The sequence below is a fragment of the Scyliorhinus canicula genome, chromosome 15, assembly GCF_902713615.1.
Source record: "Scyliorhinus canicula chromosome 15, sScyCan1.1, whole genome shotgun sequence".
Classification (NCBI taxonomy): domain Eukaryota; kingdom Metazoa; phylum Chordata; class Chondrichthyes; order Carcharhiniformes; family Scyliorhinidae; genus Scyliorhinus; species Scyliorhinus canicula.
The window spans coordinates 141,193,841-141,216,722 of record NC_052160.1 but is presented as its reverse complement, the minus strand read 5'-3'; the positions used below and the strand labels follow the sequence as shown (position 1 = coordinate 141,216,722).

Here is a 22,882-nt window from a genome sequence, read left to right as displayed (position 1 = left end):
TTATATTGTTCAATAAGCAATATTTAGAAAACCGAGGCATTCCTTTGATAAGCCCAGAGACAGAAATGCGAGCAGCATTAAACAACAGGCCTTGAATTCGTAGTCTACGAGCAATAACAATTGTCTGCTGTCAGCAACAATGTGCAGCTGTGCACTTGTTTACACGCACTGACCTTCTGCCTATTACATGCTGAACTTCTTGACTGAAATAAGGCTAATATATATCCATCATGCTTTGCCAAGTGCCTATTGCCATGAAATATAGTCAAGCAGCCGTTTAGAAAGAATACAGGGTATTAAGGCAACTAATCCACCAACTAAAGTCCCTTCTACACCAAGTGAGCAGAGCTGACGCAGCCTAAAGACACAAGAACATGAACAAGCTGTAGCCGGCAATCTTAAAATAGCTATTTCTTTATATGGGAACAGTTCTGAAATGTTATGTCTTTTCATTTTCAAAATGAACTTGGAACTTGAGAAAGGACAAATAGCATCCGAGAAGTGAAAAATCACATTGCCAGAGCAGGGGGGGGCGGCGTGGTGGCGCAATGGTTAGCACTGCTACCTCACAGCGCTGAGGACATGGGTTCGATCCCGGCCCAGGCCACTGTCCGTGTGGAGTTTGCACATTCTCCCCGTGTTTGCGTGGGTTTCACCTCCACAACCCAAAGATGTGCAGGGTAGGTGGATTGGCCACGCTAAATTGCCCCTTAATTGGAAAAAAAATTGGGTACTCTGAAATTTATTTATTTTTTAATTGCAAGAGTAGGACCAAGACACAGGTTTGAACCAATAAAAGGCAAATCTAGACCTAAAACAGGAAAATTGTACTTCATTAAGAGAGTAATCAATGCAGGAGTATACTTCAAGCAGAGGCAAAACACTTACGGTATTTGAGAAATCCGATTCTGTTGTGGAAGGACTTCAGAATTGGACTGTTGGGAGGAATTACGAATATTCATCTTATTAAATATTTATTTTTAGATTATAGCTGGAAAGTACATCTGAGCAGTCATCACGATTAGGTTTGTTAAGGATTCATCCCGTGAGAAGTTCATTGCTACTCATGCCTATACTTTCCATTTCAGACAGGCACCAAAAAAACAACCACCTCCCTATGGATTTGTCCCTTTGGGAAAAGTGCAAAAACCGGAAGGGCAGTGGCAGCCTGAGTCGCTGTCTGCTGCCTCACTATCTGTGTGGCTATTGGTGCAGAACTTCATAATATTGCTGGAGGTAGATTCTGGTTAGGCAAGAGGATCAAAGGTTATAAAAACGGAAAATGCTGGATAAATTCAGCAAATTCATAGACACAGAGATAACATTTTGAATCCATATGACCCTTCTACAGAACTCAATCTGAGGTTATCAAGGGTAGATGGGAATGTGGAATTCAAAACCTATCAGCTTTGATCCAATTGAATGGCGGAGTAGACCCAATGGGCTGATTTACCAACTTCTGCTCCTATTTCAGATGTCCGTATGCTGTGTCTTTGATTACAAACTTACCCATTGTCGTACTCGTTTCATTACTGAAAAATAACTTGGATGGGATTCTCCAGTCCGCCGGCCGCATTTTCCTGCACGGCATTCCCTCGCTTGCAGCTGGATCCTCCATTCCGGCAGCCGGCCAATGGGATTTCCCATTGTGGCCACCCCACCGGTTCGGGAAACCCGCGGGCGTGGCTGCTTTGCTGGCGGAGCAAAGGATCCCGCTGACGGAGAATTCCGTGGCGTATGTTTTTAGATTTACATTGGCATGTTGAAAGAAACCAGTTCCTGAGTTTTTTTGAAAGAATTTGCTTTATTTTGCTTTAAATAAGATCATTTCAATTCTGAATTACATCCCTTCAAATCTGACTTTCTTATTTTCCCCCAGTGGAATACCATTATCGTTTGCTGCTGTTTTTTTTCCAAAGTCACCCTCTCTCGTACCAACCAAAGTATGTGTTACTGGTGGACCTACTCAAGTTCACACTACCAGACATATGCTCATTTGTATCAGTTACATGCTGTCAACCGGATTAATTTGTTAAAAGCCCATGGTTCAATCTGAAGCATTTATGATCTCTGCTCTAGTGGTTGCACCTGCTGCTGTAAGCAAATAAAATTTTCCACTGGTGAAAGCCACCAGTGGGGTAAGTAATGCATCTCCCTGTAGTGCAGTAGCAGTTTGTTCAGTTCAACAGCAAGAACTATTTTTTTTAAACCAGAAGAAATATTTATTTACATTAAACTGTACAACTGCCGCACTACACGCGTTTGCTGGCCGTTCTGTGGCCAGCTGCCAAGTGAAGCAGTGCGGAAAACACTGGCAGAAGATCAAAGCTGAATTGCAAAGTGGTGAATGAACAGGAGGAAGGGCACCAATGCAATATTGCCATTGCAAGAGGCGATGTTGAACAGATAGTCACTTTCACCTCACTGGAATGTGTTTTAGTCCATGTGGCATGTGACCTTCTTGTAAAGACAAAGACGTCCATGAGCTGCACTGCAATATACTTCAAGAGGTTTTAAAACTTACAACAAAATATGTTTGCTCCATTGGAACAGAGGTGCAAAAGATTCTGGCTTCATGTATTGGTTATCCAGATTTTACACTGGATTACCAAACTGGCGCGGTCTCTTTAAGTTATTTTCTGGGACCAAAAAACTCTCACTCCGTTAAGCAGGTGATCCCTTTTCACAATTTCCAAAGATGAAGACAGTTCTCAATTAAAACAACCTTTTCAGTTCAAATAGCTGTGTTATTATAATGCATGGTGTTTTACTGAAATCATCCTTGTATTTCCTCCCAAGTTCATTTCTTCCTGCGGATCTTGGGCTTTTTCACCGGTCTTAGATATGGATTGTCAATCATTGGCTCCTCATTAGTCTTGCTGTTGGATAAACCCGAGTTCTGTTGCAACATGGCATTTTCCTTTTCAGTGGACATTTCATCCTAGAAAATAGACATTTGCTTTGTTACAGAACATTTACAACACTGCAAGAAAACGCATCTCAATATTTACAATACAGACAGCACAGTGAAGAATATTCTCCCTCCCTTTAAAATAAAGATGGGCTTTCGTTGTTTTGTACATAATTTGAACTGGTATGGTCACAATGACATGGTCACAAACGGCATTAAAGCTACCTAGGCAGGATTACAATGCAATTATCCTATTCCAACGTGAACTGTTACACAAACAGACAGGCCAACATAGTTCGAACTTCCAATTTAATTATTTTGCCATTACTCAAAGCAATCTATGATCAAATAACAAAACTGTTGACATATAAAAATATTATCAGGCGGCAGGGTGGCGCAGTGGTTAGCACTGCTGCTTCACAGCGCCGAGGACCCGGCTTCGATCCTGGCCCCGGGTCACTGTCCGTGTGGAGTTTGCACATTCTCCCCGTGTCTGCATGGGTCTCACCCCTACAACGCCCAAAGATGTGCAGGGTAAGTGGATTGAACATGCTAAATTGCCCCTTAATTGGAAAACAAAATGAATTGAGTACTTTAAATTTATTTTTAAAAATATTATCAACATTTAAAATTTACTGATGTATGGTTTTCTAAATAGGCAATTCTGTTCCCACTAGGGCAGCACGGTGGCGCAGTGGGTTAGCCCTGCTGCCTCACAGCACCAAGGTCCCAGGTTCAATGCCGGCTCTGGGTCACTGTCCATGTGGAGTTTGCACATTCTCCCCGTGTTTGCGTGGGTTTAGCCCCCACATCCCAAAGATGTGCAGGCTAGGTGCATTGGCCATCATAAATTGCCCCTTAATTGGAATAAAATGAATTGGGTACTCTAAATTTATATTAAAAAACTGTAAATGATTCTGTGCAACACAACATCCCTCAAAGCCCAGAAATCACTGAACTCACACTGCAAAACACAACTTATTGAAATTTGGTGAACAAAAAGTATTAGAGGCAACAAAAATGCCAATTTCTGAGCATATCTAAGGGGTAAGCTATTTCCCCAACAAGGAGCATAATTGGAAGATAGAAGTCCAAAAATCTTTTACATTGGAGGTAACACTGGGACTCTGTATACACTTTCACTTGCCAACATGAAAGACAACATTTTGCAATGAAAGGGTGCAAGGAAACATACGCTGTTCATATTTAGTGCCAGATTCTCTGTATCAGTCTGATCATCCTGTTCCGAGGAATCTGTCTCCTCCATCTGCTGCAGTTCAAGTTCAGATGGTAGCAAGGCATTTAGGTAAGGAATTGTGGTAGTTCGCGCAGCAATCACTTTAAAAGAGTTAAAAAGACGTTATAATACAAGTGAAGAATTTCAGGCTTAGCAGATGTTATGCACCTCAGTTTTGGTTACTAATGATTTCCAATGGACACAATCACAGTTCTGAATAAAACATTGGTACAATGGGTGGCATGGCGGCGCAGTGGTTAGCACTGCAGCCACACGGGGCCGAGGACCCAGGTTCGATCCTGGCTCTGGGTCACTGTCCACGTGGAGTTTGCACGTTCTCCCCGTGTCTGCATGGGTCTCACCCCAACAACCCAAAGATGTGCAGACTAGGTGGATTGGCCACACTAAATTGCCCCTTGTGAAAAAAAGAATCGGGTACTGTAAATTTATTTTAAAAATACATTGGTACAATAGCTAAATTCGAAACAACTGATTTCAAAGTTGACAATGTTGTGTTCGCAGTAACACCATATTCACAAAAATGATCTGCGAGACATCACTTTACAATCGTCGACAGTGAATTATACCAACAAATACATAACTTTGCCTTACATCATGAGGCAATGAATCAAAACAGTTCTGTGAGTCCATAATTCACTTCTATTGTCTGCAGTTGGAATCCCATGAAATAATATTTATTTTTAAAAAATTATTTTCAGAATGTGTGCAATTCTGAGAAGCTAGCGTTTAATGCCCATTCCTAATTGCCATGGTGCTTCATCTTCTTTTACCACTGCAGTTCATGCTTGTACAAGTTTCCCACAACTGAATGGCATATCAGGCCAGTCAAAAACGGTGTGGAACCTGACTTTCATATATGGCAGAACCTCAGGTAATATGAGTGAATCAGCTTCATAATCACTCAAACATTTCTTTCATTTCCAGGTTCTGCAAACCGTTTAAAATTTTAAGCAGCCACGGTTGGACTTGATCTCTTACTTTCTGGATTACTAATGCAGCAAAATAACCACTATGTTACTATTGCCACTGAATTGATTTGCACGATTGGTAGAGTGCTTAACATGAAAACAAATGGAGAACCAATCTCAGATATTGAGCACAATAATGTAGCTTCAGCACTCAATAATTACCCGACTTTGAAAAATTAAAATTAGTTTTGCATTGGTTGTATAAAAATAGCAATCAATTCAGGGTGAGTAAAATCTTCACGATGCACTGAGTTGGTTTTCTGCGCTCCAGGGTTGCAACTGTGCAAACTCCGTCCATTCATCTGCCTCCTTCCTGCACCCACTAAAAAAACGTTTCACACAAACTTGCCCTCTTCTGCCAAACTATTTTTTATACAAAAGTAAGACTACATGCTTACATGGGAATGTGGAGACGTCATCTTTAAACAGACTCTCTGTCTCTCCTGTCTTGGCCATAAATCTGGTCAGAGCTCGCTCCACATCTCTTCGCTGGGATGCAGCTTTCTCCCTCAGCACTTGGTAATCAGAAACTGGCTCTCTGATTGTCTAACAGTGGGGGGAAAAAATGAACTTGAATATCCGCACACAGTGTTGTGAAGCAAATTATGTTCTTCAAAGCTAAAGTGGGGAATTTTCCACAGACACTCCCGCACCGCGGTTGGTTCTCGGTGGTCCACCATTGGCCGGTGGTGGGATCTTCTGGTCCTGCTGCTGTCAATGGGAGTTCCCACTGAAACCACCCCTCTACAACCAGGAATTCTGTGCCAGGGCTTCGGCATTCTGACTGGAAGATCTCGATGGCCAGAATAGCCAGAAAATCCCTCCCCCAAATCAGTTAGCATCACTGACAAATAATCTCTCTTAGCATGCTGTCAAAAGTTAAAACCTAAAGAACAATCTCCTTTTCTTATCTTCTTCTCCCCAACAGCATATTTAACAATAACACATCTGAGTCTGATTACCCCACTATTCATCCGCCTGGCCTTATCAAATACCTGGTAACATCGCCTGGTAACAAGCACCACCTTAATGTTCTGATGAAACGTAACTGACCTGAAAAGCATTGGGCTAGATTTAGTTGTCAAAATAATGGTCAAAAAAATCGTGCTCACCATTAATTGTTTTTCACTTGTGTAGTTAACAGTGGTACAACTACATGGAGTAGCTGAGACAATTAGCACGGGTGGATTGAAGGGAAAGTTAGATAAGTACATGAGAGAGAAAGGATGAACATGCCAATGGGGTTGGACAGAGTGGGGGCGGTTTGTGTGGATCATAAACATCTGCAACATCAGTTGGACCGAATGGCCTATTGCAATACGGTAAATTGTATGTGAATGATTAAGCAACTTTAGGTAAGGGACAGCGACGGACTTAGCTATTGACAGCCACATTCCATGAATGAATATTTTTTAAAAGTTAAACGCGGATATCCAAATGTCGATGTTAGGTTGCAGCACTCCCACCATTAGCTTTCCAAAAATAGTATTTTGTTGTCTGCCTCACAGTCTAAACATATTGGATGGTGTGAAGTTGCTGCATTCGTATGATAGATACAAATTAACTCACATAAAGCTAAATCTGAAGCACCCTACTCATAATATGTGAACTGTTAATTACTGCCAATCAATCACTCTGTCACTACAAATTAACTATTGCAAATGTGGGACCTTTTAAAAGTGCCAAATTGGGCAGCATGGTGGCGCAGTGGGTTAGCCCTGCTGCCTCACAGCGCCGGGGTCCCAGGTTCGATCCCAACTCTGGGTCACTGTCCGTGTGGAGTTTGCACATTCTCCCCGTGTTTGCGTGGGTTTCGCCCCCACAACCCAAAAATGTGCAGGGTAGGTGGATTGGCCACGCTAAATTGCCCTTAATTAGGAAAAAATTAATTGGGTACTCTAAATTTCTATATTAAAAAAAAGTGCCAAATTTAAATTATTTTGTTGAGAAAAACGATTCCCGCCTTTATTCCCCCTCCCTTACTTCAACATTGCATTCACCCACTTTCATTCACACGTCCTTCTGAGTCCTTACATTTTTGTTTCTTAATCCTTCAATTTGATTAGGTAAGGAGTTACACAGTTGCTTGCCCTGCTCACAGGTCCCAGATACCCTTGCTATGCCATTATCAGCACACTTTCAGCAACTTTCATGCAAAGAAATTAGAAAATCTGAACTTGCAGGGAGTAAGTTTAACTACTTGCTGCTACAAACTCTGCCCTATTAATGTGGTTTCTCTTTTCTCTGTTGCAGCTTAATCTGAGTTTTTTGGAATTTATAAAGTTTTACACAGCATTTTGTTTTACCACCTTCATTAACTCTGCTCTTATTACATTAAAATGCATTACTTTTTCATTCAGACAAAATGGGATTAGAAAAATGCAAATGTCCCTTTTTCAATTCATTACTCTGCTGCGTTCCCAAGTGTCTCCGCTCCAAACTAGTGCCTCTTCTGGAAAGCGTGCCGTGCCTATATTAACACAATGGCACTCATACTCTCTTCACATTTCACAGACCAACTCACAACCTCGAAACGGGTCAAATTAATTCACAAATTTGTAATTATTAAATTATGTTCCCAGTGCGAGACAAGACACAATAAGGCCAAACATATACTTGTTTACACTTACAGGTGTCTTTATATAGGTGTGAGGGTCAGGGAACTCTGGAAAATGCCCTGGTATATATGAGGGGTGTGTTCTCTTCTGTCCAGTCGAAAGTGCTCTGGGGGTTGCTGGGGTATTTGTGACAGGAGCTAGAAGGAAAAATAAAACTATCAGAAATTGATCAGCAGGAGCAAGAGCTAGGCCATTTCAATTGGCCTTGGCATTCCCAAATTCTTCCTTTTTCTTCTCTTCCCCATCCCATTTGAAAAGTACATTTGGTATCAGGTTCCTGGAGTAGAAAGGGACAATACAAACCAAGAAGAAATTCAGAAGCCAATGCTCTCTAGCATAACACAAACGATCATGCATGTACAGAAACTTGGTCCGGTGTCAATCGGGATTACTGTGATATCCTCAGAGTCAAATATCTCACTAATGGTCAGCATATTCATAGATATAAAGAAAGGTCATCCAACTGATTTACTAGAAGGGTGCAATCAGATTGATAATAGAACAAAAAACAATACAGCACAGGAATGGGCCCTTCGGCCCTCCAAGCCTGTACCGCTCATGGGACCATCTTTGGCCAAAACCCTCAGCACTTCCCAGTACTGTATCCCACTATACCCATCCTCTCCATGTATGTCGTGGTACCTTTTGAACGCCATTAATGTATCAGCTTCCACAGTCTCCCCTGGCAAAGTGTTCCAGGTACTCACCACCCTAGATGTAAAAAAACTGCCTCGCACAACTCCACTAAACTTTGCCCCATGGACCATAAACCTATGCCCCCTGGTGACTGGCCCCTCCACCCTGGGAAAGAGCGCCTACTTATCCACTCTATCCAAGACCCTCATAATTTTGTAGATCTCTAACAGGTCACCTTACAATCTCATGCGTTCTAATGAAAACAGTTTGCGTCTATTCAGTCTCTCCGCATAGCTAACATCCTCCAGACCAGGCAACATCCTGGTAAACCTCCTCTGGTGGATAATGTAATCCAACCGTTAGAAAAAAAGGAGGGGAAAATACTTGTGCGGTGATGAAGATCAGTGTATAAAGCTGTGAGAGATTACAGAGTTCATTAGCTGCTCAAGGTTCCCAGCAGATGAACACGGAATGCAATTTGACTTGTTTTGCCAAGAAACAAATCAGTAGGAAACACTGAAGCTTGGTATGGTTTTCTTTTCTGCACTTTATTTTAAGAACTGTAGTTTGTTTTGAGCCACTGACCGGTATCAGCTTGTGAAGTAAACCATTTGTTGTGGTTTCACACTGATTTAAAACTCCCAAAAATATGCAGAACTAAAAATGTGCGAATTGCATCACCATTCACAGAAACGAGCTGTAACAAGAGCCAATGTATCAGTCCACCAGTAGCTGCAGCGCAGTTTGACAAAGCCACACTGCTAAAGCTGTTCAAGGCTTTTGATGACACAAGGAGCATTTTTCAAAGTATATCCCACATTAAAAATGCTAAAAAACAGTATTAACACCAAAATGTAAAACTAGCTAACCTGATGATGTTTGCAAGAGAATTGAGACATTTTAATAGCACACTTCAAGTAAATTGCATTTAAGGAATATTGCTTTTTGCACAATATTCTTAGTCCCCTCAAATTGCTTCCTCCACTAATGCTAGATTTGTAACTAACAGCATCACAGTTATTTTAAAATGTTTTCTGCAGTATAATGCAAGAATGTTGTAGCAAAATGTGGAATTATGTTATTGAATGTACCAGGCAAAAGTGGATAGAACATAAAAACTTAATTGGGCTATAGAATATTTAATCTTTATCATGGGTTTAACGATAGATGGGTAGATAGTATACCATCCATCATGATGTCTGTTGAAACTGCGGTGAAGTGAAATCCATTGTCATCCTTACAGATGCTGAAACTGATCCCTGAAGATGCTACAGAAGGGCAACAGGTACAGAATCAGTGGAAGGGGACCAACGGTAAAGGTAGTGACAATTAGAGAAGACCAGAGGTCACCACTGTTAACAGGCTGAATAAATCTCTGGTACTTATGATACTAAGAAAATCAGAAAACAAATGGAACCACACAAAAACATAAAAGTAACTGATGAAATAAAGTTGGGTTAGTAGCAATAGGGAAAAAACTGCAAAACAAATGCCAGAAAAACCGACAAAAAAAAGGAGGAAATACGAATTCCTGATCTTAACAGGGGGCATTTCTCTTGCTGCCTGCAAATCATCAATACTTAATACAAGTTCATGTTTCAATTTTATTCCAAGATCTGAATCTTTCTGTGGTTGAATCTACTCAGTGGCAAGCCGGCATTGTTAGGGTTAACGCTCCTAACGTGGTGGGTCACTTTCTCTCTTCTCAGCTTTCCTGCACCATGTACTAGGTAAGGTAAAGTCGCCATAATCCCAGATGACCATAGGCTGCTTTCCCTGTTGAGGGGGAGAGCTGACTGGTGATGACTTAACCTGAGGATCACCACACCTCAGGCGAGGAGCACAGTTGAGAAGAATGCCCGTGGAATGCCCTACCTGCAACAGTAGTGACCTCGCCAACATTGAGGGCATTTAAAAGTTTATTGGATAAGCATATGGATGATAATGGCATAGTGTAGGTTAGATGGCCTTTAGTTTTTGACTTCCCATGTCGGTGCAACATCGTGGGCCGAAGGGCATGTACTGCGCTGTATCGTTCTATGTTCTATGTTCTAAGACGGGCCTCACAAATAACCTCAGCCTGTACAGGAATTGAACCTGCGCTGCTGCTCTCGCTCTGCATCACGAACCTGCTGTCCAGCCAACTGAGCTAAACCGGCCCCCTGTGTACTACCCCAGTGCTAACAGGGAATCATGTTCTGCTACCTTCAAACAGCATCTCCTCTCTACTTCCAAATCCACTTAAGTTTTTCACTGAACAAACCAAAAGAAACTAGAGTGCAGACACCAGGCCATAATATTCTACAGTTAATATTTGGTGAAAACATACTTACGTGCTGTAATAACCATCCTTTGTGAACGTTTGGCATAAGCCTGAATATTATCCACATTAAAACCTGAAGAATAAGGGTATAAAATGCAAAACATTTTTGTACAGTTACATTTGGTTGTATTCCTAAGTTCTTCACTAACTCAAACCAGCAGGTGCATAACTGCAATTCAACACCGTTTACCGGTTTCACTGAAAGACCACAAGTGAAGCTGTCACACTATCAGCAGAGGTTTCACACTGAAGCTGCAGTTACAACAAATTTCGAAGGGGAAAAAGAGGACAAACTTTACTCCCCATCTGGCTGGGAATTAAATCCTGGACTGCTATCCAACACAGAGCACCGAAAACCAGTCCCTGGGATGTGGGCAAGGTAGTATTTCTTTGCCTATCCTCGAGGGCATTATGAATTATACGTGTCATATATGTAGGCCAGCCAAGTACAGGAGACCCAGCACAGTAGCACAGTGGTTAGCACTGTTGCTTCACAGCAGCCAGGTCCCAGGTTCGATTCCCGGCTTGGGTCACTGTCTGTGTGGAGACTGCACATTCTCCCTGTGTCTGCGTGGGTTTCCTCCGGATGCTCCGGTTTCCTCCCACAAATCCCAAAAGACGTGCTGTTAGGTGAATTGGACATTCTGAATTCTCCCTCACTGTACCCAAACAGGCACCGGAGTGTGGCGACTAGGGGCTTTTCACAGTAACTTCATTGCTTTATTAAGGTAAGACTACTTGGGACAATAATAAAGATTATTATTATTAGTTGCGTTTTTACAATTCGAAATAGTTCATTTTCTGGAGCTAGCCCACAAATGAACAGATTTATTGAATTCTGTTTCCCCATGTTCCATGATGGGATTTCTTCTTGGTTGCTATTCCAGTACCATGACCTTCATAAATCTTTTGCAGTCTGATTATTATCCTTGAATACATCAAGACCAGTTTTATAATGTCTTAAGTAGGAAGCAATTAAAGGGCAGGGCACAAAACTGTTCGATTGTTCATTTGTCTCATGGCCTGTTGCATGTGGGAGGTTGCTAGGCCGTTATCCGTTAACTGTAAAGCACTGTGCAACATCTTGAAGAAATACAATACGTTCCTATGTAAATGCATCTTTCTTTCCCGTTTCTTCCTCCAGGACAGCAGGGTGGTGCAGTGGTTAGCACTGCTGCCTCACGGCACCCGATCCCTGCTCACTATCTGTGTGGAGTTTGTACATTCTCTCCGTGTCTGCATGGGTCTCACTCCCATAACCCGAAAAGATGTGCAGGGTATGTGAATTGACCATGCTAAATTTCCCCTTAAAAATAGAGTTGGGTATTCTAAATTTATAAGAAAAAAAAAAGGAAACTCTCTTACCGCCTGCCATCAGGCACATTGGAAGGATTTACAGGCTGATGGTCAGCCACTTTACGAATGCACCTACCATGGTCGTCATGTCCTAAAGTGGGACTTGAACCCAGAGTTTCTGTCTCAAGAGGTCGGGTCACTACCTCTGTGCTTTCTAGTTTTGAGGACAAATATTACCACTGATTCACTAAACTGAGGCCAGGGAGCACAATGGCTGTAGAATAGGAACTTTTAAAATTCTAACAGGATTAAACAGGGCAGATTAAGAAAGAATGTTCCCGATGGTGGGGGAGTCCAGAACTAGGGGTCATAGTTTGAGGATAAAGGGTTAACCTTTTATGAAAATGAAATGAAATGAAAATCGCTTATTGTCACGAGTAGGCTTCAATGAAGTTACTGTGAAAAGCCCCTAGTCGCCACATTCCGGCGCCTGTCCGGGGAGGCTGGTACGGGAATTGAACCGTGCTGCTGGCCTGCTTGGTCTGCTTTATAAGCCAGCGATTTAGCTGAGTGAGCTAAACCAGCCCCTTTTAGGATTGAGGCAAAGAGAAATTTCTTCACCCAGAGAGTGGTCAATCTGTGGAATTCACTACCACAAAAAGTAGTTGAGGCCAAAACATTGTAACTTCAAGAAGGAATTAGATGTAGCTGTTGGGGCTAAAGCAGTGTTCTTCAAAGTCGGGGGCGTAACCCGCGGGCGGGTCGTGGGCTGGTGTCAGGAGGGTCGCGGAGCCGTTGTCCACAGCGTTCCCGATCGCGCAAATCTCCGCGCAGCAGCTGGCTTTTCATAATGCCGACTGCGTGGCCTTTAAAATGGCCGTGAACATGTAAAAAAAATTCAGCCGCATTGCACATGCACGCACGATCATCGGCGCGCACGCACAGTGCGGCCACTATTTTTTTTAAATGGTCTCAGCTCAATTGCTCACTTGTGCATGCATAATTTATCATTTCACTTCACTGTTCCTTGATTACCTGGATTAATTTTAAAAGGTGCAATGAAGTAAGTAGTTTATGTGTGTAATGTGCCTGTCTACATCTATATGAGAATAATAGGAATGCAAATCATGATTAGTCATACTCATTTCTTGCATTACCTTTTTCACAATTGTATTTCTAGGCTCATCTGTGTGCTGTTCCTCTGTAACCGTTTTTTATTCATTTACTTTATTCATTTGACATTTTTTTTACAAGTTCGGGGGGGATTTTATTTAATAAAATTTTACGGAAGAAATGCAGAACTTTGGACAGCTGGAGACTCCATACTTTCCGACACTGGAAGGCTTCACCTTCATCCAACAGGTTGCATTGGAGGAGTGTGTACGAGGTGCCAAAGGGACCCCAAAACCATTTCCGCCATTTTTGTCACCAGCAAACAGGGTAAGAGAAAATGGTGGGGCGCGACGGTCGGCCGGCGTGGGGCGCGACGGTCGGCCGTCGAGGGGCGCGACGGTCGGCCGTCGAGGGGCGCGACGGTCGGCCGTCGAGGGGCGTGACGGTCGGCCGTCGAGGGGCGCGACGGTCGGCCGGCGTGGGTCGCGAAGGTCGGCCGGCGTGGGTCGCGAAGGTCGGCCGGCGTGGGTCGCGAAGGTCGGCCGGCGTGGGTCGCGAAGGTCGGCCGGCGTGGGTCGCGAAGGTCGGCCGGCGTGGGTCGCGAAGGTCGGCCGGCGTGGGTCGCGAAGGTCGGCCGGCGTGGGGCGCGAAGGTCGGCCGGCGTGGGTCGCGAAGGTCGGCCGGCGTGGGTCGCGAAGGTCGGCCGGCGTGGGTCGCGAAGGTCGGCCGGCGTGGGTCGCGAAGGTCGGCCGGGTTGGGTTCCGACGGTTGGGCTAAAGGATTCAAGGGATATGGGGGAAAGCGGGATCAAGGTATTGAACTTGATCAACCGTGATCATAATGAGTGGTGGAGCAGGCTCGAGGGGCCGAATGGCCTCCTCCTGCTTCTATTTTCTATGTATGTTTCTATGTGATCATTCCAGTGGAAACAGTTTCACTTTGGCTACCCCATTTTTAAAAAAATGATAATCAAGTAACCATGATGATGCAACACTGATGTATATCAGTGCACCAAGATACCATACAAAGCACAGTTCTCTTGCAAAGCATGTTTTTAAAGTTACTGCTTGCAAATTACTTCATTTCAACAAAACTGTAAATTAGGAACTTGCCAGTCTCTGCTCCTGCTGCTGTAAGTTTGGGCTCTCGTGGTTTAAGAAAACTGCATGAAACATGCAGTGAATTTAACAAAGTAGGTCAATATTTTAGCACAAGACAGCACATACCCATTTCTGCTAAAGTAACCACAACATCTGACAAGGTTGGTTGAGTTCGTGCTGAATGTTCACAATATACTTTCGCACTTCGACCAATTTCAGAAAGATCTAGGTGGGGGAAAAGAATTGTTCCGATTTGAATAAAGCGGTCTTAAGGATTAAGATACATTGCACATATTCCTCTAATCCTCTATCATGCCATGTCCACTTAATTAAATTGTGCATAAAAATAGCGCAAAAAAAAACATTGTGATGGAAACTAATCCTCCATAGTGCAACATTTATATTTACTGTGCCATAATTTCCGATGGAGTGGCAATTGAGTTAGATTGCCACTCTGCTCGAAAGACCTTACCTGGAAATTAAGCGAGGACAAGTGACGGGAGAGGTTGGCAGTCAAGCCTTTTGGGGGGGGGGGGGGGTGCAGGTTCTACAATAGCTCCCCAGAAACTAGAAGTGGTAAGTGGTTTTAATCCTTCTGGGTAACTATTGATGTCAGACAACGGGAACCGTTTGATGTTTGCAGTTTAATCGCATTTTCGGATGGTTCCCAGTGCAGGTAATTGTCTACCAGAAGTTTGCAATTCCCAGGCAATTGCTGTACTGCCCTTACTTGGGAACCTTGGGGGGGGGGGGGGGGGGGGGCTGCTGCTCTCCATTGCATCCTTGAGGTATCCCCCAGTTAAACTGCCCTGGAGTTCAGAAGTTAAGGTCCAATAAAAATGCGCAGAAACTCTTCCCACAAATACTGTTAAAATTGAAACTTCCCAAGTTAATTTCATTGTCATTGTTCAAGTACATTGTTAACACACACCCCCACATTTTCTACAACTTAGAATACAAACATTACATTTGCAATGCATCCTTGCCATGCTTCAGAATTTCTATCTTGGTTTAACGCAGGTTAACAATGGTTCTACTGAGCTTATCCTGCGACTCAGGGTTATCTCCTATGACAGTAGATTGGAACAAAAAGCAAAATACTGGAAATCTGAAACAAAGAGAGAAACTGCTGGACACACTCAGTAGGTCAGGCAACAGCTGTTAAGACCCAAGAACCCTTCCTCGGAATTCGAGTCATATGCAAGCTAAGATTCAGGCGGTGTGTCTGAACCAGCGTGCTTTAGACAATGAAAAACGGTTTAATATTGAAATGATTAATGCGCTGTGACTATTTACTTAAATCCAGCAGGGGGCTCATTAGCAAGTTAGATGGATTCTGTTCTTGGGTAAACTTGAGGTCGTAGTGAGAGTGTGACTGAAATTTGCCACTTGAGTAAGGCTATCTAACAGAACAAAAAGTAGAGAATGCAGGTTCTGTCATGAGTTGGAAAGTGATTACGCAGGTACAGTTTCTTGCAACCAATAGTTGCCAAGAGAGTAAGATAATTCTGAAAATATGAATACACCAGTCTAAAATGGAGCAGTACACCACATTCTTTATTTTGCATCAGTTTGGGAAGTTAGATTGTAAATTGAATTATGCAAATCCAATCATAACAATTCACTGTGCTATAAAATAACAACTTACTAAATTCAGATATAGCCTAGTCTCAAAACATCTGGTCTGTCCATTTTGGGGAGTGGTTGCCGATATATGTGACAGAAACATAAATATCTGATTTGGGTCACAAGATAGCCCTGCTATTACACACCCAGCTTATGTCATCAGACAACCAGATAAGAAAGTGTGAGTCATATCTCACAAATGCATGCTGCTTAGAGGTGTGACTGAAGATATTGAAAGCAACCCCGAATTTAGAATCATAGAGTACCTCCAGTGCAGAAGGCCATTTGGCTCATCAAGTATGCACCGACCCTCTGAAAGAGCACTCCACCCAGGCTCACTCCCCCACCATAACCCCATAAACCTGCAATCCCAATTAACTTTTGGACATTAAGGAGCAATATAGCATGGCCAATCCACCGAACCTGCACATCTTTGGGATGTGAAAGGAAGCCGGAGCAGCCGGCGGAAACCCACGCAGATACGGGGAGAAAGTGCAAACTCCACACAGACAGCCACACAAGCTCAGTATCAAACCCATGATCCTGGCGCTGTGAAACAGCAGTGCTAACCATTGTACCAACCGACCTCAAAGTAAAATAGAATCATAGAATAGTACAGCATGGGTACGGGAGAGAAGCAACAGGCAAAAGGTAACCGAATAAAAGATATTTGGAAAATAATTCTCGGTCACATCTTTCACTTTAATTGGCAAAATTAGCATCAGGTTGAAAGAAATGCTACCCTTTTAGTAAAGAAATGTTAAAAAGAGAGGTTTGAAAGTTTAACAGTACATTGCACCCTGCAGGGAATTCTCACCAACCAAACCTGGCAAAAACAATCCTAAACAACAAGGCTAAAAGAACAAACATTCATCCCAAACCTGGTGGTTTGTGCCCAAGATAAAAAGTCTCTCACCTGGGAAATAATCAAGCATTCTGCATTTTAAAACAAACCCACAGGGTGATCCTGGACTGTAGGGTAAACTTTGCACTGATGGAACTATTTACATCTCTCTCAACAAAAAAAACTGAACAATACCAAACAAAGCCAACTATTTTCTACTCACAGCTCTGCAGCATTTCAGTCAATGTTTCGACAGCCGCCTTTTCTGCTGCGTCAAACCCTGCTTCGGTTAGTAGGGAACTAACCACCACCTGAAGTGTCCGCCTTCGCGCCAAATAATAGTTATCTGAAGGGGACATTGATGCTTTGGAACTCGATGATTTCTAGTAAATAAAACCCACAAAACTGAGCAGACGATACATTAGGTGAATCCCACATTCAGAACCTACATAGCCCCCTACCTAAGGTTCACTTTTGAGTGCATGAATGCGATTATATAAGAGGGTGCCAAACCGGAGGGCAGCGGTCGGTACCGAAATATTCAGTTGCAAATAATTACATGAATTCACAAAAGTGACAAGCATATGCAATATTGAAAAATTAAAGAGCATCGTCATTTAACTATGTAGAGAAATCACACCCCTCGATAAGATTCCTGAAATTAATTTATATTTCCAAAATTGAATAGATTGTGACGATATACAGTTGTGAATTGATATAAAATTGAATGTACAATTTGTAACTGAAATTGCAAAAAAAATAAGTTGGGGCTCCTTTATTCGGCCCATTTTGTTTTCTCCCCAAGTATTGCATCATTCCCTCTGAGGGGCCAATGGTCAGATGGCGCAAGACGTGCCTTCCCAAGCAGCTTCAGCCAGTCTCTAGGTGGAGCAGAAACATTTTTTTATAAATTTTTTTTAAATTATTTTTTTTCCAATTAAGGGGCAATTTAGCGTGGCACATCCACCTAACCAGCACATCTTTGGCTTGTGGGGGTGAAACCCATGCAGACACGGGGAGAATGTGCAAACTCCACACGGACAGTGACCCAGAGCCGGGATTCGAACCCGGCTCCTCAGCGCCATAGTCCCAGTGCTAACCACTGCGCCACCATGCTGCCCTTATTGATACATGATCATTTGCCTTGCAATTTAAACTTTGACATTGTACAAATGATCAATGATTTTTGAACCTATGGCAGTGCCTGCTACTCAAAGCAGCTTACGATCTACCAGGTTACCTGGGCCACATTTTCCACTGAAACTCTGCATGTCGCATCAGCCGGCGTATATGTGTCGGAGACTGAAGCCGTCGTCATTTTGGCAATTCACCAGCTGCCTGAAATAAAAGGCAAATTGATGTTGGACAATCAACAAGCGGACATCTGAATCAACACTTCAGCTTAGATGATTTATTTCATGTATGCAAGTAGACATGTTTGCACACGGTAGGTGCAAAGGCTAAAGGAAAACGTGACCGTTATCCAGTGGCCCAGCTTATAGCATCAGGGCATTTTCCAGTGACAACGCGGGGAGTGGAAGAAACTCTTGTAAACAGGGATAAAAATAGCAGCGGGGTTCATTGCATCCCCCAAAATGAAAATCAAGAGAGCTGAGGACAGACACTTCAATACAGATAAACCACAGGATAACATCTATACACGATTTGACATCAAAACTCAAATAAAATAAGATAAACAAATGGCACAAAAGTAAATTAATCTTTCCACGCAGTTACTAAAATACCAAATAGAATTTGTCCTGCCTGGCAACATTCTCCAGTTTTCGATTAGAACTGAATGTTGAAGAAGCAATCCCAAGCAATTGTAGCTGTATTGACGAAGCGCATATCATCAGGAGCTGGTAGATGTACAGAGCACCACCTGAATCCCTGCGGTCCATGTTATGCAGTAAAATTATTTCTCAAAGTGTTGAAATATTTGACATATTATAAATATCTAGCGAATGTGCTTGCACCCTCATTGCCTTGTAGTTTTCTTTTTTTTTTAAATCGGACAATCTCTCAAACACCATTGTTTTGTTTTACAAATAGCCAACATAGAAAAAGAGGGTTATTACTTAGAAGTAGCAGTAAAACACACAGGACAGAATAACTTGTTTTACGGGAGGTGGGTGTAACAGATCACTCAGGGAGCTTGGGTTGTTGTGGCAAACATGAGAGCTGTAGCCCAGATCGACAGATGGCGATGGAGAGGTTCCAACCTTCTTTCCATCACATAGCCTTTTAAAAAGTAAATTTAGAGTACCCAATTATTTTTATTTCGAATCAAGGGGCAGTGTAGCGTGGCCAATCCACCTAATCTGCACATCTTTAGGGTTGTGGGGGTGAGACCCACGCAAACACGGGGAGAATGTGCAAACTCCACACGGACAGTGACCCAGGGCCAGGATTCGAACCCAGTCCTCAGCGCCATGAGGCAGCAGTGCTAACCACTGCACCATTCCCATCACATGGCTGACTAAGAATCTCTCTCGCTCTTACCGCCCGCCAGTGGCATGCGCCGGGAAGGACTTGCCAGGTGGTGGAGGCCCAACAACCGTGGCTGGGGTTACGAACACACCTTCCTCGGCCATAAGCCCCAAAGCGAGACCTCACAAGCCCACACCTTCCCACTCTCGGGAGGCAGTGACAACCTGGGCCAAGGGTTGGATGGACAGGCGCGCAGGAACTAGGGGACCAAAGCCAGCCTTTCCACCTGCAGCCTGAAGCATCTCAACCCCAGGTCAGTACAATTCTTGCAGGCGCTTCTCTAAGTCATGTCCCAATTTTAATGCCCAAAACAGTTAAACTGGTAAATGAGATTGCTTGGAAAGTTATCATTTCTGGGAGAAATGCAGGGGTAGAATGGAAGGAGGAGCTGTGTGTGAGCGAGTGTGAGCTGTGTGCGTGTGTGAGCGTGAGCTGTGTGAGCTGTGTGAGAGCGTGAGCTGTGTGAGAGCGTGAGCTGTGTGAGAGCGTGAGCTGTGTGAGCTGAGTGTGCGTGAGCTGAGTGAGTGCAAGTGAGCTGAGAGGGTGTGAGCTGAGAGGGTGTGAGCTGAGAGGGTGTGAGCTGAGAGGGTGTGAGCTGAGAGGGTGTGAGCTGAGAGGGTGTGAGCTGAGAGGGTGTGAGCTGGGGCGCTGGGTGTGTGCTGGGCCGCTGGGTGTGAGCTGGGGCGCTGGGTGTGAGCTGGGTGTGAGCTGGGGGGGCACTGGGTGTGAGGTCAGTGGGTGTGAGCTGGGGCGCTGGGTGTGAGGTGAGTGGGTGTGAGCTGGGAGTGAGCTGGAGCGCTGGGTGTGAGCTGGGGTGCTGGGTGTGAGCTGGGGCGCTGGGTGTGAGATGAGTGGGTGTGAGCTGGAGCGCTGGGTGTGAGCTGGGTCGCTGGGTGTGAGGTGGGGCGCTGGGTGTGAGCTGGGGCACTGGGTGTGAGCTGGGGTGGCGCTGGGTGTGAGCTGGGACGCTGGGTGTGAGCTGGGGCGCTGGGTGTGAGCTGGGGCGCTGGGTGTGAGCTGGGGCGCTGGGTGTGAGCTGGGGGGGCGCTGGGTGTGAGCTGGGGGGGCGCTGGGTGTGAGCTGGGGGGGCGCTGGGTGTGAGCTGGGGGGGGCGCTGGGTGTGAGCTGGGGGGGCGTTGGGTGTGAGCTGGGGGGGCGCTGGGTGTGAGCTGGGGCGCTGGGTGTGAGCTGGGGCGCTGGGTGTGAGGTGAGTGGGTGTGAGCTGGGGCGCTGGGTGTGAGGTGAGTGGGTGTGAGCTGGGACGCTGGGTGTGAGCTGGGGGGGCGCTGGGTGTGAGCTGGGGCGCTGGGTGTGAGCTGGGGCGCTGGGTGTGAGGTGAGTGGGTGTGAGCTGGGGCGCTGGGTGTGAGGTGAGTGGGTGTGAGCTGGGACGCTGGGTGTGAGCTGGGACGCTGGGTGTGAGGTGAGTGGGTGTGAGCTGGGACGCTGGGTGTGAGCTGGGACGCTGGGTGTGAGCTGGGGCGCTGGGCCTGGTCAGCCCGGGGTGACTGAGGCCTGTGAACCGGGGCCCTTCCTGGGCCCCGGGCGGCCCCGCGCCGCCTCCAAACTCAGCGCAATTCACCGGCGGCGGCCTTCGCACTTACACTTGTTCCGGGGCGGTTGGAGCCGCTGATCCTAATCCGAAAGCGGTGGCGGGCGGGGGATATGTGGGAAGCCCAGTTGGACAGCCTCGGCTCGGCTTCCGCTCTGCCTCCCCTTCCCCACACCGACCGCTGCTGCCCCCTGTCCTGGCTGAGCCGCCCAGCCGCAACTGCAGCCCAGTCACCGCTCCATCCCCCAAACCGAGCCGCTGCTGCCCCCTGTCCTGGCTGAGCCGCCCAGCCGCAACTGCAGCCCAGTCACCGCTCCATCCCCCAAACCGAGCCGCTGCTGCCCCTGCCCTGGCTGAGCCGCCCACCCGCAAGTGCAGCCCAGTCACCGCTCCATCCCACACACCGACCGCTGCTGCCCCCTGTCCTGGCTGAGCCACCTAGGCGCAACTGCGGCCCAGTCACCGCACCATCCCCAGACCGACCGCTGCTGCCCCCTGTCCTGGTTGAGCCGCCCAGCCGCAACTGCAACCCAGTCACCGCATCCCCACTGCGCAGGAGGAGGCCATTCAGCCCGTCGAGTCTGCACCGACCCAGTGTAAAGGGCACTTTGCCGGTGTCCACTCTGCCCTAAACCTGTGCATCTCTGGACACTAAGGGCAATTTAACATGGCCAATCCATCTACCCTGCACATCTTTGGACTGTGGGAGGAAACCGGAGCACCCGGAGGAAACCCACGCAGATACGGGGAGAACGCGCAGACTCCACGCAGACTGTGACCCAGCGGGGAAACAAATCTGGGACCCTGGAGCTGTGAGGCAGCAGCGCTAACCCACCGTGCTGTCCGATCTGGCACACCTAGGCTTTCTGGGGGTTGGGGGGGGGGGGACCCACATTTGCATAGCACCTTTCACCTGAAGCCTCTCAGCCTTCTGCAACCAGTGAAGTGCTACTCAAGTGCAGCCACTATTGTGATACAAACACAGGAAGTGGGAGCGGAAGTTGGCAATTTTGGGCGGTACATTGGTTAACACTGCTGCCTCACAGCTCCAGGGAACTGGGTTCAATTCCGGCCTTGGGTGACTGTCTGTGCGGAGTTTGCACTTTCTCCCCGTGTCAGCGTGGGGTTCCTCCGGGTGCTCTGGTTTCCTCCCACAGTCCAAAGATGTGCAGGTTAGGTGGATTGGCCACGCTAAATTGCCCTTTTGTGTCCAAAAGGTGAGGTGGGGTTACTGAGTTGCAGGGACGGGGTAGAGTCATGCTCTTTCCAAGGTCTGGTGCGGACCCGATGGGCCGAATGGCCTCCTTCTGCACTGTAGGGATTCTATGATGAAATGAATTGAGCCCCACGAGCCTGCTCCGCCATTCAATCAGAGTATTGCTGATCTCAAAGTTTAAAAACTTTGTGGGGGAATGCGCTAGCCAACCTGAGAGGGCAGACGCCCCATCCAGAAAAGGGCACCTGCTGCAGCACAGCGCTCCCTCAGTGCTGCACTGGATTGTCATGGTTTAGGTTTGGTGTTTAAATCCAAAAAGCAGGGCTTGAGTCCTGGCAGAGTTTGCAGTTTGAAGAGACAAGATTACTGCCAACCGAGCCACACACGTATATTTCCCTTTCGCTTTAACTCTGAAGAAGAGTCATGCGGACTCAAAGCATTAACTCTGATTCCCTCTCCATGGATGCTGCCAGATCTGTTGAGTTTTTCAAGTATTTGCTGCTTTTATTTTAGGTTTCCAGTATTTTGTTTTTACGTTTCTGTTCGTACAGTGCTTTTCACAATTACAGGTCATCCCAAAGGAAATGACAGCCGGTAAATTGTAGTCAGTGCTGTAATGTAGGAAACGTATACATCATCTGAACGAGGCACTTCCAACAGCACAGTTCTCCCTCAATACTATACAGGAGTGACAACCTAAATTTTTGTTTTTAAGCTCTGGAGCAGGGCTCAATCTCATAACTTTCTGATTCAGAGGCAAGAGTGCTGCCAACTGATCCACAGTTGTCACAACTCATTGGCTTGAGACATCTGGTGGTTGTCAAAGGCGCTATCGAAGTGCAGGTCTTTCTTTTTGCCATCACAGTTAAAATGCAGGCAGCACCGCAGCCAATTTGCACAAAGCAAGATTCCACAAACAACAACGTAACAAT

At 45.5% G+C, this 22,882-nt stretch overlaps 1 protein-coding gene across 3 annotated transcripts; it reads right to left on the bottom strand.

The window, feature by feature from the left end:
* Positions 1 to 1,784: 1,784 nt before the first annotated feature.
* Positions 1,785 to 20,943, bottom strand: taf8 (TAF8 RNA polymerase II, TATA box binding protein (TBP)-associated factor). Of its 3 annotated transcripts, none has more exons than XM_038819871.1 (9): positions 20,787 to 20,943; positions 17,934 to 18,031; positions 16,917 to 17,076; positions 14,350 to 14,448; positions 10,725 to 10,787; positions 7,768 to 7,892; positions 5,536 to 5,683; positions 4,107 to 4,249; positions 1,785 to 2,941 (listed from the first exon to the last, which is right to left on the bottom strand). In XM_038819871.1, exons 2-9 carry the CDS (start codon positions 18,009 to 18,011, stop codon positions 2,801 to 2,803), a joined length of 957 nt encoding a protein of 318 aa, XP_038675799.1. In that variant the 5' UTR covers positions 18,012 to 18,031; positions 20,787 to 20,943; the 3' UTR covers positions 1,785 to 2,800. The 3 variants fall into 3 exon arrangements, with proteins under 3 accessions (XP_038675799.1, XP_038675800.1, XP_038675801.1); XM_038819872.1 differs by having other exon boundaries at positions 17,934 to 18,027; positions 20,787 to 20,933; XM_038819873.1 differs by lacking the exon at positions 14,350 to 14,448.
* Positions 20,944 to 22,882: the final 1,939 nt, after the last annotated feature.

Coding starts and splice junctions, on each gene's coding strand:
- taf8 (XM_038819871.1), bottom strand. CDS start 18,011: ATGACGACGGCTTCAGTCTCCGACACATATACGCCGGCTGATGCGACA. Junction 14,449..16,916: donor GACTGAAATGCTGCAGAGCT/GTGAGTAGAAAA, acceptor TCCCCCACCTAG/ATCTTTCTGAAATTGGTCGA. Junction 10,788..14,349: donor GGTTACTTTAGCAGAAATGG/GTATGTGCTGTC, acceptor CTTATTCTTCAG/GTTTTAATGTGGATAATATT.